This window comes from Fusarium redolens (assembly GCF_020744475.1).
Source record: "Fusarium redolens strain MPI-CAGE-AT-0023 chromosome Unknown BKA55scaffold_15, whole genome shotgun sequence".
Lineage (NCBI taxonomy): Eukaryota > Fungi > Ascomycota > Sordariomycetes > Hypocreales > Nectriaceae > Fusarium > Fusarium redolens.
In genome coordinates this window covers 353,645-372,658 of record NW_025763678.1, presented here as the reverse complement: position 1 = coordinate 372,658, position 19,014 = coordinate 353,645, and the positions used below count along the sequence as shown (strand labels likewise).

The 19,014-nt window shown below is 49.7% G+C and overlaps 5 protein-coding genes across 5 annotated transcripts; 2 read left to right on the top strand and 3 right to left on the bottom strand.

Annotated features, from left to right (window-relative positions):
* Positions 1-15: 15 nt before the first annotated feature.
* Positions 16-4,684, top strand: BKA55DRAFT_707210 (uncharacterized protein; the record flags this gene model as incomplete). Its single annotated transcript, XM_046200709.1, has 6 exons — positions 16-501; positions 555-1,271; positions 1,332-2,253; positions 2,310-2,696; positions 2,802-2,825; positions 2,856-4,684. 6 exons carry the CDS (start codon positions 16-18, stop codon positions 4,682-4,684), a joined length of 4,365 nt encoding a protein of 1,454 aa, XP_046045403.1.
* Positions 4,685-8,425: 3,741 nt separating this feature from the next.
* On the bottom strand, positions 8,426-9,316 carry BKA55DRAFT_122689 (uncharacterized protein). Its single transcript, XM_046184798.1, has 3 exons — positions 9,092-9,316; positions 8,805-9,031; positions 8,426-8,748 (listed from the first exon to the last, which is right to left on the bottom strand). Coding segments are annotated over exons 1-3 (423 nt in total). The 5' UTR covers positions 9,094-9,316; the 3' UTR covers positions 8,426-8,554.
* Positions 9,317-12,223: 2,907 nt separating this feature from the next.
* BKA55DRAFT_543074 (fungal-specific transcription factor domain-containing protein) lies at positions 12,224-14,527 on the top strand (the record flags this gene model as incomplete). Its single annotated transcript, XM_046190546.1, has 4 exons — positions 12,224-12,697; positions 12,832-12,841; positions 12,896-12,982; positions 13,032-14,527. The coding sequence occupies 4 exons, from the start codon at positions 12,224-12,226 to the stop codon at positions 14,525-14,527; spliced, it is 2,067 nt and encodes a 688-aa protein (XP_046045401.1).
* A 1,178-nt stretch (positions 14,528-15,705) lies between these two features.
* On the bottom strand, positions 15,706-16,918 carry BKA55DRAFT_520597 (uncharacterized protein; the record flags this gene model as incomplete). The annotated part of the gene is made up of 2 exons (XM_046188438.1): positions 15,706-16,747; positions 16,842-16,918. 2 exons carry the CDS (start codon positions 16,916-16,918, stop codon positions 15,706-15,708), a joined length of 1,119 nt encoding a protein of 372 aa, XP_046045400.1.
* An 858-nt stretch (positions 16,919-17,776) lies between these two features.
* On the bottom strand, positions 17,777-18,838 carry BKA55DRAFT_577725 (uncharacterized protein). The gene has a single exon (XM_046193630.1). It carries the CDS (start codon positions 18,557-18,559, stop codon positions 18,140-18,142), a length of 420 nt encoding a protein of 139 aa, XP_046045399.1. The 5' UTR covers positions 18,560-18,838; the 3' UTR covers positions 17,777-18,139.
* Positions 18,839-19,014: the final 176 nt, after the last annotated feature.

The window sequence follows — 19,014 nt, the reverse complement described above, 5'->3', positions numbered from 1 at the left end:
GCATATCACGAAGCGATGCCGCCCTATGCAGCTGAACTCGAAACCTGGTGGTTAGGGACTGGCTATGAAGCCCTTAAACAATTAGTCGACGATGAATCCGATGACCTTAATTCTCGGCAGTGCGGCTTTGCGCAGCAGATGAAAACGAGGCTTTTGGCATTCGACAACGACCAAACTATTCAAGCCTCTCTTCAAACAACCTGGCCTGCCATCCGTGCAGCAAGAGGAGTCGACTATGACGCGAATAGTCGCAGAAACTCCAAGTACATAGCTTCCAATATCTTTCGGAAGCCCAAGGATGGAGGTATCAACTTTGAACGCGCCATGGATGGCCTTGGCTACCTCGATGCAATCGAAGTTCGTCGCCTTCGCCTCCTTGAAGCTACCCGTACTGCCATGGAGACCATCTCACCGACAGAAAGCCAACGACAAATGCTCCAAGAGCTTGATAGGACTTCTTCCGCAAATTTTCGGCTTCTACACGCCGGTTTCAGGGCCTGTGTAAGACGCACACTGCCCCCCAAATGCGCCTTGGTAAACTGACAACCTCCCAGATCCTTATCGAGGAATTGACGAGAGATTCCGAGTGCAGGAAGGAGATTCCTCAAATTATGGGAATACTCAATGCGCTCGTGCCTTCAGACGTGTTTCTTGAAGACGAAGATGATGTCGACCCAACTCCACACTCACCGAGTCTTCGTGACAGTGTTCGGTTCTCTGTTTTTGAGCACCTGATGTCCGAGAGCCCCTTCTCCCCTCAGCGGCAAGAAATCGTTAAAATGAAGCTCTATGGCTGGTGTGATGTCCCTGGATATCCTCGAGCCAGAGATGCTATGGTGCGATACTCTGAAGAGTTCAAGAAGCTGGAAGGTGTATGTTTGGCGATCATGAACGGCCTTGAACGAAAAGCTTTCAGCGACAGATCGTATCATGTAATATCTCCAAACTCTTCCACATTGTTTGATACAGACACTTCACGTAGCTCTGGCTTTTCAGCAAATGTAACCCAGGGCGCGAGCACTATTTTCAGACCTGCCACTCCAAACAACCACCAGGACTCTGCGCCAACGACACCCATAAGTCCTTGGGTTCCATTAACTTCACATCCTCTACTAAAAGGAATGCCTGGAAGAGAGATGAGCCCAGCTAAAACAGACGGCGCTCTTTTTGCTCAAGATCTCAGCGCACCACCCGTCCTGTCCTATCCTGACAATCTCTCCAAAACAGAGTTCTTCCAACACCCATTCGCCCGAAAGCTCGACATGTCGCCAGTCGAACAAGCAGCTTTGGGCCTTATCTTACCTCGAGAAATTGACAGTCGGGATTTCTAGTACGATCCCGACAGCGACGATGAGGGCAACGACATGCCACCAGTGCCCCCCTTACCACATATTCCCGAGAGGCTGAAAGCACATCTCACACCCAGAGTTTTGGACAAGATCAAAAAGAGGATGCGCTATCAGTCTGATAGATCCGAAAGGACAGACCTGAGTGGTGTGCCCTTTCAGGCACTGGACCAGCACATGGGCACTTCCACTACACGCAAGTCAAGTGATAGAAAGCGCTGGCCGTCGCTCAAAGCAAACATCTCGGAGCCAATATCTATTGTAGGCCCATTTCCGGGGAGCTTGAGCTTCGAAGACAACGGCTGTGGGACCCCTAATCAATCTTCGAGCCCAATACAGAGCCCCAAATCACCCCAGAGACAGATCACTGTGGGGGCAAGCACCCTGCAGCCTTTTCACAGAAGGGGGAGCAGTATTAAACTAAGTTGCCAACTTATGAAACCACGCCTATCGCCTATGGAGTACTGTCGAATGTACCTGATCGAGAAGTGCTTATCTGGCTGCGAGAATCGACTATGTGAACTCCCACCCCCCGACAAACTGTGGTTCTGGACAAACTACTACAAGCAATTCATGGTTATACCACAAATGCCTAAAGTTATCCGGCGCGATTTGGAACCCATGGCTTTTGGAGTCAATGTAGAGAGCACTGCTACAGATGCAGATGCAGCTGACTCTGATGGGGAATCAGTATCAACTATAAGACCAGAAATTTACTCCAATGGGCCCATGCGTCTATCACTTCACTTTGGCGGCGAGCCGATCATTCTACCCACATTCATGGATACCTTACGTTTCAATTTGAGCGATGCTCAGGTTAAGGATGCCTCAGAATTGGACAAAGAAGCGGGGCGTGGTCATGTAGACGGTGATCCTGGGGACAAGGACTTGGTTTTGCCACGCCGAGGTATGTTATCTGTTTCTCTCCCCATACTATGTTATAATAGCTACTGACGAAACCAGTGCCGGCTGGAGGAGAGGTCGAAGATTGGCGGCCAATGAGCGAATATGAACCAGTCGAGGACGATGAGATATCAAGCGCGATCACACCACTCGAGACTTCTGGGGACAATAATGTGACCGAGGACTTGGATAAGACCACAAGGAGCACAGGTAATGCGTCTCGCTTTGCATCCATCGACGAAGCAGGTATATGCAAAAATCCACAAACGTCGAATAGCCCTCCCTCTTCTCTTAAGAGTGTCAGGAAGAAAGATGTGACAGAGAACTCGGATCAATCTAATGGACAAGCCAACGACGACTCTAATAGCTTCGGGCTTTCGAGACAGTTATCACGCATATGCAAAGAGGAGTTGTCTGTTTTTGATTTTGCCACCCCAAGGCCTAGAGGCAAGACTGTTGGCTGTACTCCCCAGCCGCTGGCAACAGCGGACACACGCAGCCCCCTTGCTCGTTTCCCTATCGCAGTTCAACCGACTCATCGGTTAACTCCAGGAACGCTTACAAAGCGTGTTGTTGGTGATTCTGGCGGTAAACTACTTTTCGAAGATACCCAACAAGTTAGATTAATTCCAAGTCCTAGCGATAAGCATCACCCAGGGCTTTCCGCTGACTTGTGGGAGGCCGACGCAGAATCAATCACGTCCGAACTTCGGCCAAGTCCTTTGCACATCAACCGACGGAAACATAGGGCCAACACTGACGAATCCGATCGTCGATGGCCAAGATTGTTTGATAGGGGGGATGCTGACCCGCCTACCACACTTGAGATGCTTAGTATCAGCGCCCCAACTAAGCGAGACGACTTCTTGGATCTCGAAGTCGTCGAGGATAACTATGGTACTCCAACAGAAGGAGATCGTACGCCTCGTGGGTTAGGACATCAGGGACAGGGCCTCCTGCAGGCAACTCCTGCGCCAAGAGGCCTTCAACGTTCGGCTTCCACAATTATTACCCCGACACAGTCTGTAAAAAGGCTTGAGCACAAGGCATCTTTCAACTTGGAAGCCACAGGACAATCGGGCTTTACCCCGGAGCATCGTAGGGAAAGTATTCCCAGAGGGACATTCCCCAGATCTGGCATGATGCTCAACCTCCAGAGTACTCAGGAACGTCTTGGATGCCCTCTTTATGAGTCTGATGGAATGCAATTGAGTAAAAGCATAAACGATACAACCCCAAAAGCAAGGCGCTTGCCCGATTTGCCGGACCCCGGGCCGCATGAGCCCAGTTTTGCCCCCAAAGAATGGATGAGGTTTATCACAGCTACACCCCGAAAGTCCAGAACTATGAAACGAAACGATGGACGAACTGAGGACCATAGGGAGGCTTCTTCTGCGGTGGATTGGCGAAAAGCCTTGTTTCAGCCAAGTGCCACCATGGATGAGGGAGATGTTGAGCGTTCAACATCGGCCACTACGCGAGACTTCTCGCAGTCTCACAAGCTCCAGAAGCAGCCATCGCGAGCGAGACTCACTCCCAGTAGCACTTACCGTTCATCGAACCAGCGGCTCGATCACTCAACTCGAGCCTTGTCCCCAATACCTCCAAGAAGTGAGGCAGACGTTTCTGATCGCAGAACCCCATCACCCACCGCATCACAAACCACTGTCGTTCCACAAACACCATCCTCCAGTATCAGCGGTATCTTCCGCAAACGTATACGTTCGGACTATAATCCCCCAGCCACGCCCCGAACACCGGCTGAGCCCACCTTGGCGTGGTCACCGTTTGCTAACTGCGAACCTGAACCGCCTTGCGCGTCACCGTGGGTCTCGGGCAACGGTGAAGGGAAAAGGGAGAAAGAGGAACGAGCGGCGTACTTCCGGAACAAGGTCGAGCGTGAGTTTCAGAGCAGACAATCGCCAAAGAGATTTAGTCGCAAGAACTCCCTCGAATCTGCGTCTAATGGGGACTCTACGGGTCAAAACAACGTGGCTGCCGATAATAGAGTGAGTAAGGAGAGTCTTATACAATGGAAGCAGTTCCTCGAAGATGCCCCGGAACCACTATTCTCGTCGCCTTTGCCACCCGTACCGCCTCTTCCTTCTGAGTCTCAGCTAAACTTCGCACTCGATCGACTTCCCCAGACGCAAACCCCTTCTCGGGCAACCTCGAGGGTTGAAGCGACCCCAGCCGCTACATATCGCGAAAAGAAACCCCAGGGACTAACAGTAGAGACACGTAAGCTACGTAAAGCAATGCGTGAGGGGGCACAGACCCCAAGCAGAAACAAATCGATGACGCCCGCCAGTGGAAGCAGCTTCAGGTCTGCGTTTCGTTTGGACGGAAGACGAATGAGCTTTGGACGACCAGCGGCCGACCATGAGTCCCAGGGTAAAGGGCGAGAAACCGAAACTTTTCCAAGACGCAAGTGAATTGGTAAATCTATGTTGGAGGCTCACAATGCCTACATATCTACACTGTTTGCTATTATGTATGTTGGGCTCATGGCTGAGACGGGGAGGCATCTGTCAAGATACATCACTGATTCGACTAGATTTGTATGTAGCTAGGATTCACGGGACCTTGCACAAAGCTCCACCAAGGGACAAGACAAGTGTATAGTCTCTAGCATCTGATCTCATTGTGTTTGCCAAATAGAAGGATTCGGTCCTATTCTACCAGCCAGCCAGCCCTGATAAGGTAAGAATAGAGGCAATTCTAGTTCTTGCTGACGTCGAGATACAATCTCATTATTGAATCTAATCCTAAAAGAATTTAGATTTCAATAGATCTAGTCTAATAATGAGATATTAGATTATACTATGTTATATTGTTATTACTTTGGATCAGCAATTGTCCTAGTGAACGCCATAGCTTCAGCTCTAGACTCTTGTTCCCAGTCAACCTTAATATGAGACACTTTGTGACTTTGAGACGGACAGATGTAACAATGGACCATTCAGAAGGGGACTTTTGTGTAGGTAGTCAAGGTTTGCCGAGATGCATGAGACAGGCGGGTTCCTCGCTTTGCCGCAGAGAATGCTGCAACATAGAGGGTCTGTGATATCATGAGTTTAAACCACCACGACGCTGATGAGCACATTTCTGCGTATTTCATTACTCTCCTGCATTATCAAAGTTCTCGAGTCGTACCCTGCATGAATCACATTTGGTGCTGCAGAATAACAAACGCACGCTAGAGGCCTCATCCATGTTGACCAACAGCCTCTAAGACCCCAGGATCGAAAAGGCAAGGACAAGTAGAGTTGAGGACACGCACGCTTGTGCAGCCACACCAGGGGACGATGTTCGCTTCATCACGGCATAACAGACATGGGAAGGGAGGCTTTTGGAGCATGCCCAATCAGTCTGTTGATCCAGGCTACGGGTTACCGTATCTTGACCGTTAGCTGGATGATCGTCCCGTGACGACGCACGAGACCGCGATAGTCCGCGATAGTATGGATAACAGGGACTTGAATCGACTGGCACGTAGCGAATCACCTGCCGACCGCAACTGTCAACCTGAGATGCTGCTTGAGATCGAGCCAGTCAATTGGCTCGGGTCGACAATTTTTGTTATTCACGAGATTGTATGTGCTGTGCTGGTGACCAAGTGCCGAGCGAGTCAAGAAGCCGAACTCCGGGAGGCACAGTAAGCATGCCAAGTCTTTGATATGTCTGAATGAGAGTCATTGAATCGTGACGGAGTCGATCTTGGTCAATATCTGTATTATCAAACGTAAATAATCAGACCAGAAAGCTTTGTGATGATGTAGTTGAGTGGGATAGCGCTGCGCTGCCGATGGTAGGGTAGGATTTTCCCATTGCAGTCCACGTTGCTCATCTTGATTATGGTGTTGTCTTGTGATGAAGGCTAGAAGCCATCCACACAGAGGAGAGGGTTGACACACCGCTCCCCACGATCCCCCACTTGACTGGCATCCGCCCATCACCTCACCCACAGTCCACAGCCCGTGAGTGAGTCTGGGGTACGGATATTGCATGTATTGGTATGGAAAGACCACCAGGATAGAATACACTCGTATCTGCGTAGTAACAAAGGCCTAGGCCTCGGTTTTCGGCTAACCCCCGAGGTACCACGTTTTTGGCTATCCCTTTGACTTTCTTTTGGATAGCCAATGTCGTATTGTTAGTTAGTGCTTTTGACTCATGGGGTAACGACAGTATGCTCAGAAAAGAGAGCCCATACTTAAACAAGAATGGTAGTTGAAACAAACAGCCCCATTCAATGAAAGCTGTACTATATTGTACTGTAATTAAACTGCGTCGAGCCGGTTTCTGAAGCCACGCTTCGAGAAAACGTCTAAACAACCTGACGCATCATAGCCTTGTGGACTTCTGGTGGAATTGGACTATTTGCTCCGATCGCAATCAGTAGGGCTGGACGAAAGGAAACGCCGTCCACCTCCACGACTCCACGTCCGCTAACGCAACGCTCAGCCAGACTTAGACATGTGCTTTCCAATATGAGGCAGACACATTCCAGGATCTCGCCTCCTGAATACTAGTCATGGAGTATCATGGCCCTCTCCACACAAAAACCTTGCGAATACCAGACCAGGCCAGGGATGCAAATGGTGGTTGGCGCATTGAAAATCGTAGTCCGTGCATGCCCTGATCTTGTCTGCTGCGTTAATCCCGAACAACGTTTTACCCTGTTCGTTTCTGTCGGTCTGGAGTATTCAGCCTGACCCCGACTTTTACTTGCTTGAAATGCAGATAGAGTCAGAAAGCTGGCCGACTTACACCATCCATGCCTGCCTGAAGAAACAACCGGTGACACCCAAGGCTGAGAAACAGGCAACGGCTATTATCCGTCGTATCATGAATCGTCAAATCTTCCTCACGTGGCTAGCACCGTCCACTGATGCCATGCCCAGAGTTGCTCTTCAACGCCTCGATCCCCACAACCACATTCTTCGCACCCTGTCCTTGGTCTAGTAATGGCCCAGTTCACCGCATATCTGGGCTTCGATTCGTGAAGATCTGTGCCGGCCCGATAACGGGAGATCTGCTAACGACTAGGTAACCTGAACCTCCTTCTAGGGGATTTCTATTCGCACGGGCACAGCATAGGGCAGTCTCCATGTTGGCTTAATTCCGTGACAAAAAGCGTGCCAAGTGGCACAGACCACTTGGTCCGGTCCGGTGGACTTCAAGCGCCAAACGAAATGTGTAAGTTGATGATGGCTGCGCTTTTGGTGGAGCAACTTAGAGGACGAGCATGATCTTGCGCTCAGGCAGACCCGCCTCCAGCTCCAGATGTTCTAGCCGACTTGACCCGCGCGCTTGCTGACCAGCTGAGCTCTTTGGTCCTGGAAATAAAACTCCCCCAGTCCAGCTCAGGTAGTGGTCTGTTAGTGAGTCCAACAGGGTTGAAAGTGAACTGGTGTTTGGGGAATTCAGGTGGTCAATGTGGGATCGCCAGGGTCCTCTCACGATAGGTTCGCCTAGGTACGGCAGGTACTGCAAGACAGTACAGTACAGTACAGTAGTACGAGCAGTACATGGACCACACTAAGCTGGACGCGATACAACTTCATGTATGTCAAAGCTGCAGGCACTCATGCTTCTCCATGACAAAAACATATCTCCGGCCTGGTCGCAATTGTCAGCAAAGATGCCCGAGACTCTTCGACGAAAGTGATATTCTGTCCGCCGGATCTAGCTTACAGAGGACATCAGGCTGCAAAGTCGGGAAGTCATTGGTCACCTGTAACGAGCCAAGTATAAGTCCTTTATTTTAGAACCAACAACTGGTGTCGGCGATGACGTCTGTAATCTTCCAGATGCGCATGTTTTCGTGACTGCAAACGATATGGTTGGTTCCATTCATCTGCCCAACCTTCAGTCTAGGGAAAAGACGGGACTCCATCAACGGACCGCGCCTGGGCCGGCGCACCGTCGAACTCAATTGTCGGGCAATATTGAATGGCAACTGGTTCACGTACCAGGAGCAGGGGCGGCGTGAGATGCAGCTGAGAAGCGGAATGCTCGGTTCGAAGCGATAGACTATTCATAGATGCTACCGAACGCTGAACTGGAGTTGACCTCCTGAACTTCAATTACGTGTCCAATTAGAGATAAATCCTTTATGATATAAAACAGCTCGAAGTACCTCGAAGTACCGTTGTGTATCAGCAACCCACTCAAGACTTTCATGGGACTTTTTAGCTTCAGACCAGCTAAACCTAAAGAGGAATGACGATGACATCCTTGGCCTCAGGGTCGTTGGATATAGCCGTCTATCAGCTAATTGCCAACATCAGTATCTGATCCTAAAAGAACATCAGCTTGATTAATGCGGAGACCGAAGGCGAGCACCTATGTGTAATGCTTAACCACCTCCTATAGTTAGTACACGGTATTAGCTTGGTAGAATTAGTTGAGATATGTTGCGCAAAGATTAAATTTAGCAATGAAACCGTTGTGGCTTCGAAGTCTTGCCAAATGATAGATGAGCAAGCCCGAGCTGACTAGGGGTTACTACTTTGGGAAAGCCGAAGGATGCTGACTACCTATTCATACCTGAGATACTCTTCAAAGAGCAGACCAGTTTATATGCGTTGCATAAGAGAGAGATTCCGGATTTCGAGTGGTAAAGACCAAATTCAAAACATTCGGTCGAGTTCATACTTCTGATGTGCAAGCAACTTCGATAGCCAAAGGCCAAGGAGCTGTGCGCAATAAAAAATAAAATAAAATAAAAAGCGTGGCATGTCGATTTTTGTGTAAAATAATGACAGCCATAATACCTAACCACAACACCACGTCTAAAGTTTCAGTATGGACACACTGGGCGAGGATGTACATACATGTGAACTAAGGTTCATGAACTCCATGTCAACATCAGAACCAGGGGTCGCACCTTTGGCTGTATTCCCCGCAATGTGAGCAGGAAAGCAAACATCAACGATGAACATTGTGTTATGAGTGGTAGATGCCTTGATAGAGTTCAAATTTCCTGGCTCTTATTGCCTGCCAGTCGATAATCATGGACACTACATCCTATTCGGGGTTAAATCTTGTGAGTGACGTGGGGGTAGACCGGCGGGCCGGCATCTTAGCGAAGTCGTCAAAGCCTCGAGTCTTTCAAGCCCAGGGTTCTGAAATCGCTTTCAAAGGTTGAATATCGTGATCAGCCAACGAATGGGCCGTCCGTGGTAGCCGAATTAGGACAACTCGTCAAAATGGCAGACAAATTTAGTCGTAATGATCGACCAACCTAGACAGGCATTGTTTCATAGAGAAAGTATGCCTTGATCACCTGAGGGTCCGTGAGGAGGCGGTTGGCTGCGGAGGATGCGAGCTGGTCTTACCCCTACCCGTTCGGCTACAGGGCACGTACCATGATGGAGAGTCAATTGATTGGGAAAGAAACAAGAGAGGGTTGAGTCGATATTGAAGCCAGAGCTTCTGCGTAGCTGGGAGGCCACTCGTGAACTCATGTCTAGGGCCAGGCCATGGCCTGCTCCATCCAGAAATTGAAATAGTCAGGTAATCAACGCAACTTCTCTTGTCTAGAGTTTCAGAGCTCCAACAGTTGTGGACTGATCCTGGGCCGTCGATTTCCAGTCCCCAGAAGCAATGCACATATGCGCTAGCAATACATTGCAGTAGTGCGATGCAGATGAAAGAGGACACAAGGTAATGGCGACATGGGAATACCATGTCAGTCAGCTTGCTCTTGATGGAAAAGGGGTGATTGAGGTTCATCAGGTGCGGACATATCATTCAGAGTAGTGCCTCCGCCAGGCAGAAAAGGACAGTAGTAGTTGATGCTAGTGATAAACGAACGAGTTAGGAGTGGCCGCTATGGATGTTTCTGCATATATTCTGCAGGAGAGAGAAGGATGATGCAGCGCATAGCGGGCTGACGGTCTAGATCTCACCAGCCAACATGGGGCTTTCTGTTGGAAAAGCCATCAAAGAGAGACAAGCATAATGCTGGTTGATGTCTCGAAAAAGAAGGGAATTTGATAAGAACGCAGATTTTGGTTGAAGAAGCTTTAATGTGAGTGAAAAGGACACCTAAGGCAAGGTAAGGTAAGGAAGGTACTAAGGAAAACCATTCAGAGTCGGATGTCAGTTGGGCTGGAAGGACAGAGTAGCGTACCTGCCTAGGCCGTACCTACTCGATCAGATTGTGCACCTTCTGTCATCGGCCTTCAAGGTGGAGGAAGGCGCTTTCTCAGATGGGCAGTAAAAATTGATCTGCATCGTGACTGACCTCTTTGAGGAAAGAAATTTGAGACAGATGCCGATATAGTGCAGAAGCACCTTTCCTATTCAATTCATCCGCTGTCAACACCATCGTCTTTATCCAACCGACTCGCATTTTCCGTCACCACAACTTCTTGTTGAAAATCCTACAGTACAGTACCTTAGCTGCTAACGGAATTTTCTTCACTTGGTGCCCAAAGCCGATCATGGTGCGCAGCCGAACAGTGTTGCAACTCCAATTGGGGCCTCAACACAGCCTGGCTGAGCTGATTCAAGCGAACTATTTCCAGTACCATGATCATTACGCAAAGCCGCATCGGTTGGTTGCGCGATAACGTCTGAAAAATCCTAGCAACGAATACCACCTAACAAGAATTTACAAACACAGGGGACTTGAAGTGATATCATGCTACAGCAGCGTTGCAACGTCGCTCGTTGCAGACTTGGATGTTCTTTACTCCAAAGTTGGTTGATACTTTGTCGTGTGACTTTCAGAAACAGATCAACGTTGTCGGACCATACCTAGATGCTACTCCACTTGTCGCATACAATACGGGCATAGACACGACTCGTTACCATTGATTGGCCTTTGAGGTGGAGGAAAGATATCAAGCTGATCAAGATGCCTGCTTGATCGAGGCGCTTCCTCTTAATTCTAAGCACGGCGCGTTCTATCTCTGCCGTGATCTTGCTCTCGTATCCTAGACATTTGCTAACATTTATAGTACGACATTGTATGCACCATCTCAACCAAACCTGAGTCCTCAGCAGTCCAGGCAGGAAATGTCCCACTTAGGCTGGGCTGCTTTGCCTGGTTTGCGTACCCTGAAGTATCTCTGGCAGGGCCCTGAGGACGCTAAATCTATGGAGGGTGGATATCTAAATACACCATGTCCATGTCCCCCATCAAGGCTTTGGTGGAGACATGCGCCAAGGCTTAGAGTATCCTCCACGTCTCATTCATCATGGTCGTCCTAAACTACTGAACTAGCCGACCTAGCCCCCAGCAGCTGGCCCTGGCATGACAGGGTCTGTAGGAGACCATCGATGGCATCGTCGAGCGGCCTGAAAGATCCCTGGCGGGACCGAACGGCACATGGGTGTTGAAGGTTATGTACCAAGTGTACCAAGGCCCCTGTGGGCTCTCTCACCTTGACCATGAGGCCAACCTCATCGCTAGGCTGTGATAACTGTGGGGAGATGGAGTCGACAGACTGCAGAAGGGTTCCAGTGCTGAATCTCAGAACTCCCCCATACCTTGACTTCCAAAATACACCTCTCCACCCACATACTGTAGCCCCTCCATTCTCCTCACCTTTCCCTCCCTTTCATCTTGCGATTTTCGAACCGTCGCCTGTTCTGGGCGACTAAGGAGCTTCGATCAACCGTTGGTGTGTTGGCGTCGATAGCTAGTCCAGTCTAACGTCCACCGCCACCACCCTCTAGTCTCCACAGCTTCATGCCGAGTCGTCACGTCCAGCTTCCATAGACTGTGCTGTGTCTATACATACCGTACCATATTCGATCGGGGCTACCTACTTATCTATCTAAGCCTTTACCGCCGGCTCTGGGACAGTCGACACAAAACATCTTTCTCCCAACTCTTGTTCGGGACATGTTCACCCTCTTAGATGGCTATCGAACGTTCATTTGCATTTTCGCAGTCTGAACGAAACCTGGCTTGGTACAACAGCCATAGCATATCCTCCGAAGGCCGAAACAACATGATGCCACCATCACCTTTACCAATGGACTCTTTGTGGATGTCTTCAGCAGCAGCAGCAACTCAACTACAGCCCGGCCAGATTTCACCGTTGAGCGCAGGATTGGACAATTCTTCTACCCCAACGATGGTTCACTCAGCTTCCTCTTCCTGCGCCGATTCCTGGAGTACGGATTATGTCGACCGAGACGATGTTGAGATGGACAACAATTGGGAGCAAGGCTCGGACGATATTCTTACAATCCCGAAGCTGGAGCCGGTTGAAGATGATCTTAACATGGACGATCTTAAAGCCGCTCCGCTTGCGCCAGCCTCAATGGACTCCGCTAAGATAGATCCGAAACCAAAACGACCGCGAGGAAGGCCAAGGAAGCACCCATTGACCACGGCAGTTAGTGCAAGTAAAGTGACCAAGGGTCGATCAAAGACTGGTTGTATTACCTGCCGAAAGCGCAAGAAGAAATGTGATGAAGCGGTAAGTGATTTCATGTTGAAGGCGTTAGACCTGTCACGGAACAAGGGGGGAATATCATGTCAACTGGTATTTTCCCCGCCGTGTCTAGTGCTCTGTATTTCTTGAGCTGTGAACAGAAAGCTAATACAAAGTAGAAACCTCGATGTACGACTTGACTCATTCCCTTGAGATATGCAAGATTCTAATCATTGTTTCTAGGCATGAATTGCGAGAAGAACGCTGTGGTATGCGAGGGCTACCACGAAAAACAGATATGGAAGAGCGGTAAAGAAAAGGCCGAAGAGGGTACGTTCCTTTGATGCAATACGACACAGCCTTCTAATTATCGTACCAGAGCGTATACGCCAGGAGGCCCTTCCAATTATTACTATGCAACCAATCTTCCATGGTGTCGAGACAGTCGAGGACAAAGTCTTTTGGAAACATTATATTACCCACCTGAGCAATATCTTGACAGTTGAAGGCGAGGCCAAAAATGCTTTCAAAGACATTATCCTTCACCTCGCCAATGAACACCAAGGCCTCATGCACTCCATTCTGGCGGTCAGCAGCAAGCACATCGACTGGGATACACCCTACGGTGCCAAGTTATTGGCCGACCATCCTCAGTCCAACCGGGAGGCGTTGCAACAACGAGCCGACTATCATCACGATGAGTCGATGAAACGGCTGTACGAGGATATGGGACGACCATTGGACAAAGACGACCCCGAGTACAAGACCATTCTCTCTGCGAGATACGGGCAAATGCTTTGCTTGCTTCTTCAGACGAGGGCCGATGGAAACCCTCGAGGTGAACATCGAGTGCACCTCCAAGCTTACCAGACTCTGATTCAACACTCACCTCCTGAGGATCCGGCTTTATATACTTTCATTACTGAATTCTTCCAGTACCACATCTTTGCCGATGACTTATTCTGGCATCCTGAGAATATGACAGCCAGACTGTCGTCTGAAGATTGGGAGCCTGTAGCACCGATACAACCTCCCCGATTGATAGGTGTTGGGGACGGGCTCTTCCAGTATCTATCTCAGATCACGACTATTCGAAACACGATCCGAGCCAACATTTCTGCCGGAGTTGACCCAGTGGTAGACTACACCAGCTTGTACCAGGCTGCTGAGATTGATGCGGCCATTCGCGAGTGGACACCAAACTGGCCATGGGGTGACAGCCGTGACCGAGTCGGACTGCTCTACAAGCAGATGATGTGGGTATATCTTTTCCGGACCATCTACCCGCCTTCAGTCTCCTCGATGCGCCGTTCGACGTTCAGCACCTTGCCAATCTCGGCCTCAACAACTGTTGCCCCCCCGCCACCACCACCCAGACGAGCTTCGATGATGGCCACAGTGCCAAGGGGCAGCGGTGTAAGCGGGGTTACAGATGTCCACATGGCGAGTAGCTGTCCAACATCACGTAATCCTTCGAGGACAAATTCCATGCATGAGCAGGACTCACCAACATGCCAAGAGAGGGCATCCTCACCACCACCGACCAGAAGACCAGCATACCATGATCGACGAATCACCCTCGCTGTGGAAGAGTCTCTCACCATTTTGGAGTCATTCAAGCCTTCTGACCCCTCCCAGACCCTTCTACTCATTCCTTGCCTAGTTATCGGCACTGCGTGCTTTGAGCAAGCCCAGCAGGAGCGTATACGCACTGCAGTCAGAGCTGTTCGCGGATATACAGGCCTACGGAACTGCGAGCGTGTCATGGAACTCCTGGAAAAGGTTTGGGCTTGCATGGAACAGGGTGACTGGGTCTCTGTATGGGACTGGCAAGGCGTTGCTCGCCGAATGCGTCTTGATTTCTCCTGCGCATGAACTTATCCAACAGCATGCCAATAATCAATCTTTATATTCGAATCTACCTCACCATATATACCACAGCACTGGGAGTTTTCCAGATCGTTACAACAGGGTGCGGCTTTTCATTTATGCATATAATATTTACAGAACCATTTATGACAGTATACTAGTCTGTTGTTGCTTTTCTTCATGAAGCTCCGAAGTCTCCGAGAAGTCATAAAAACCTGAAATGGCAGGTTGCGCATATATCTGAGACGGGAGCTGGAAAAAGATGAGGTCTGAGGTGTTTCAGCACCCAAGCCTGGATCGCCGTCTTATCAATTCATCACCGAGGCATTACGACGCAAGGAATCACATGGGTTCGGTATTATTCACAATTTGGTTTCCTTCTCTCCCCAAGTATGTCTTCGTATAGGCCCATGCTTGTTTCAGTGAACACTTTGGATGGCATTTGTCTAAGAGGAGTATTGCGATTAGCCCGCTGCAAGACTGGGTTCACCTATTTGATGGGACGGGCGTTTATCTCTGGGCCAGATGCGCTTACAGAACGAACGATGAAGTTGAGGCAGAGAAGTGATGAAGGCTATGGATGGCGCCATCTTTTCCGCTATTTTGGTTTCACGATATCTGCCAAATGAAGTATACGGGGCATTGACACACAATTTGAGGCGAATAGATAGCGGCGTCATATTTAGAGACCAGATATAACAGGCATGCTGATATTACAGCATGCTTTGGCTTTGACCTCAATAACATGAAGCAACGTGCCAGGATCGAGATTGACCTCGGCACGTTGGAAGACCATTCAACGTCCAATTGCATCCTGATTGCATCGTGATATATTCGCAAAGGAAATAAAATACTCTGTACATAGGTACTAAAGCCAATGGCTGAAAAAGACATGTTTGTACAGCACAAACGGCCTTTACTGCAAATTGCCCTAAGATCATCTCAAGATGGAAGGCCCTGACGAAATGCCAACATTTAAACATAAACTGGCAAAACAGCGATGCGCGCGCATATAATCTAAACAACATGGGAACTCCTTCTGAGGATGAGCACAACATGAGAAATATCACTATATCTCTCAGGTTCGCAGTGCCTAGCAGCGTCCTTCATTCCAATTCTGGAACCATCCCAGCCATTGCAGATGAAGGCTCAGATGTGATTCCTCTTTTAATATCATCTCCTCTCTAATCATCACGCTTCTCGCCCTCAAAGTAGAACTTGCCCAGCGGCTCATCACCCCGGCCAGGTCCAACAAGGCCTGAAGCAGGTGCCCTCGTCTCGCCTCTGTCCAACCTCTGGACAATCCGCTCTGCTGCCTCCTGAGCAGCAGCAGTCTGTGTTTGAGGTTGTGACGCAGAGACAGGTCCTCGGAATGTTGTGTCGACGAAAGAGTCATTCTCTGGTGCTTGACCTGGGTTCGGATCAGTTGCAACACCGTCCATCATGCGAGCATCCCGGCGTTCCTGCAGGGCAGACACACTCACGGGCGTATCACCTCCCATATGAGTGTCACGTTCCCGTCGAGCGTCGCTCAAGCCCGAGTTGGTTCTTTCAAGACCCCAAGCTTGGGGAGCCGTTCGACGATGATAAATGGGCCCAGATACGGTACTACCCGCACCCTCACCAAACCCAACGAGAGAGGCAGAGCCGTCATCGCTCATGCGATCGTCATAACCAGCCACAGAACGAGCATTGGCACCATCGAGGTCCTCATCCATAGCATCGGGATAGCCACCCATGCTTGCGACTGACTCGGCTTCGCGGTAGTTGGTATCGGTGCTGAGCATGTCTTCATCATGTTCGCCAGCAGTTGTGCGCGTATCATCGCCATCACCAACATGACTCTCAGTTGCGCTGGCCGTTCCAACGGTACTCATCTTAGTCACGGCGACAGGCTGGCCATTGCTATCGAAATATGCAGGTGTCAGGTGCTGTGTAGCAGGGTAGTTGGGCGGAAACCCAGTTGTAGAGGTTGGCGTGGTCTGAGGCGAGGGGGATGATGCTCCTTGGGCGTTGGCTTGAGGAGGTGCCCGGAGGGTTGAGACCCGCTCGAGACCAGCGAGTCGGGAAATTCGGTCGGCGCGTTCAGCCTCGAGGCTCTGGGTGGAGGGATTATGTTGGTGTCCGCGACTGAGAGGGCCCTGGGGGAAGTGGCCACGATGACCGTCTTTGATCGCAGTGGTAGATAGGGCGGAAAGCGAGGTAGTGGTGCTCGTAGGGGTGCCGCTGAGACGGACAAGGACGTCAGTGAATAAGTTTCAGGGAAAGCCAAGACATCACATTGAATGATAGGCAATTCTAGGAGCAAGGAAGAACACACGGCATCTCAGAGGGGGTCTCTGGTCTGGAGGTGGGAGGTGGGAGGTTGATGAAGGTTGGGGGTTGCGTCTGCGCCATGATGACGGTAGGTCGATTCGGGTAGTGAGGGGATGTCTGATGAAAAACAATGGGTATTGTCTTTGTTCAAGAGCTTCAAGTCGGGATGGTCGCAGAAGTTGACGTAAAGGCGATGATACGAGGCGACGTCAGGTATTGAGGGTTTCGCCGTCAACGGCGGCTCAGGAAGTTGGGCGCCTATTGATGTCAGGCGGAGAATATGCTGAGAACAATCGCGTGACACTATCGTCGGCGATGATATAGTTCTCCTCAAATATCGGCGATTCTTGTAAGAAAGAGAAAAGACGTGGGAAATTGAGAGTGGGAAAAAGTGTATTATCGCAAGCTCAGCTTCGTTCTGTTGGTTGGCAAAGAGGAATGCAAGACATCCAATGCATTGCGACTTCCCACCTCCAGTTAGCACAGATTTAGGCACGGTGCACCGTGAACCTGCTGAAAACCCCCTACAGAACAGGCACAACAGGTGCTGGAACCGTGCGATTGGAGAGTTGTACTCGGAGGAATGAGGGGGAGGGGTCAAGTGATTGGGCGGACCAAGGGTGGGTTATGACGTCGATTGTAGATGCCGTGATTGGTCAGGGAGCATCGGTATCTTCGAATCGGGAATTGTAAGGTGCCAATTCTTTGGCTCCAGGACCCTCGATGATACCTAAAATCAATGGATACGCTAAAAAGAAAGATGTTCGTGTCTCATAGCTCTACTCATGAGGATGTTCGCCCTGCAATCACGTTTATGCAGATAGGTCATGGCTATTGCATCAGACCAAGCCCCAGCTAACGGTCGGCTCTAAGACGAACAAGGGACGGGTACGGATCCCTAGCTGAGGTTTCATTCTGGCCAACAGAAGATCAAAAAGTCCAAGAATTGTTCTTTTTATATTGACCCAATTACTTATATCAACAATATTACTCCAATGCAATGCTCTTCCAGATCCAAGTGCGGATCCAGATAGTTTTCCCCATAAACTTCTTCATTTTCGCAATCTCCCATCTTTTTTCCGAAACAAATGAGGCTTATCTGAGCGCCACAAACATACGCGTCCATCTACCAAATTTAAAGGCCAGAAAAAAAACCATCAATCCCCATTGCTATTGACATTCCGTGTAGCGCCACATTCATGTGAAATAAAATGAACAAAACCGTTCAACCGAAAACGCTTGCCGAGAAGAACCATCGCAGAAGCTGAAACGTGCAATGGTCTCTAAGGATGGCAGGTATTCCTATAGGAGGGCCATTCCGAGGGATGTGATGCCGAGCACCAACGATAGAACAAGAACGCCAGGAGTCATAGGCGAAGGAGAACCAGCGTTGATATCAGGGACCGTGGTCTTGGGAGCAGGAGGGTCCCAGGTAATCGTAGGTCCATCAGCCGTGGTTTGAGAAGCAGCGGACTTCTCCTTGGTAGCAGACTTGGTGTCGGACTTGTCGGTCTTTGAGTCCTTCTTATCATCCTTGCCCGTGGCAGTTGCAGAAGCCTCCTCTGTCGCGTCTGCTGTTTTGGAGTCGTCGGCAGTCGTCTCGGAGGCCTTGTCGTTGGTAGCCTTGGCCTTTTCGACGGCAGTGGTAGACTCCTCGTCCTTGGCGGCGATGACACCGGTGAGGAGGATAGCGATGGGGAGGACGTGCTTGGAGAAACGCATGATGTCGAAGTATTAAGAGTTGTATGGTTCGAAGTGTTGAAGATGGCTCTGGTTGAGTCGATCAGTGGAGGAATAGGGGATATGCCCAGACAACGATCGAATATAGTGGACGTGATATAGATTCCAACTGTCAGAGAAGACAAGCGAGAGACTTTAGACTGAGTTGGTCAGTAACGAAAGTAGAGTGCACCCAAGAAAGAATTAGATGAAGGTAAGGATGCAGAAAGAGTAGCAGAAGCAAGTGGAAATGGAAATGGAAATGGAGACATGGAAGAAAACAGGGGAACATGGGAAGAGTCGGTAGCCTCTGTTAAGCCTCCGTTTTTCGACGCTAAAGCATGACTTGGGCACCTAAATTTGGAAACAAGGGTCCGCTAGTGCCAACGGATGTCCACTGTGATCCTGGGGTACATTGCATTATTCCACTGAGGAATGGATGTCTTAGGGATGAATGT

Excerpts from the sequence above, each read along its gene's own strand:
- BKA55DRAFT_122689 (XM_046184798.1), bottom strand. Across the intron at positions 8,749-8,804 it reads CTCTTTGAAGAGTATCTCAG|CTCGGGCTTGCTCATCTATC; the intron begins GTATGAATAGGT and ends ACCCCTAGTCAG.
- BKA55DRAFT_577725 (XM_046193630.1), bottom strand. The coding sequence starts at position 18,559 with ATGCGTTTCTCCAAGCACGTCCTCCCCATCGCTATCCTCCTCACCGGT.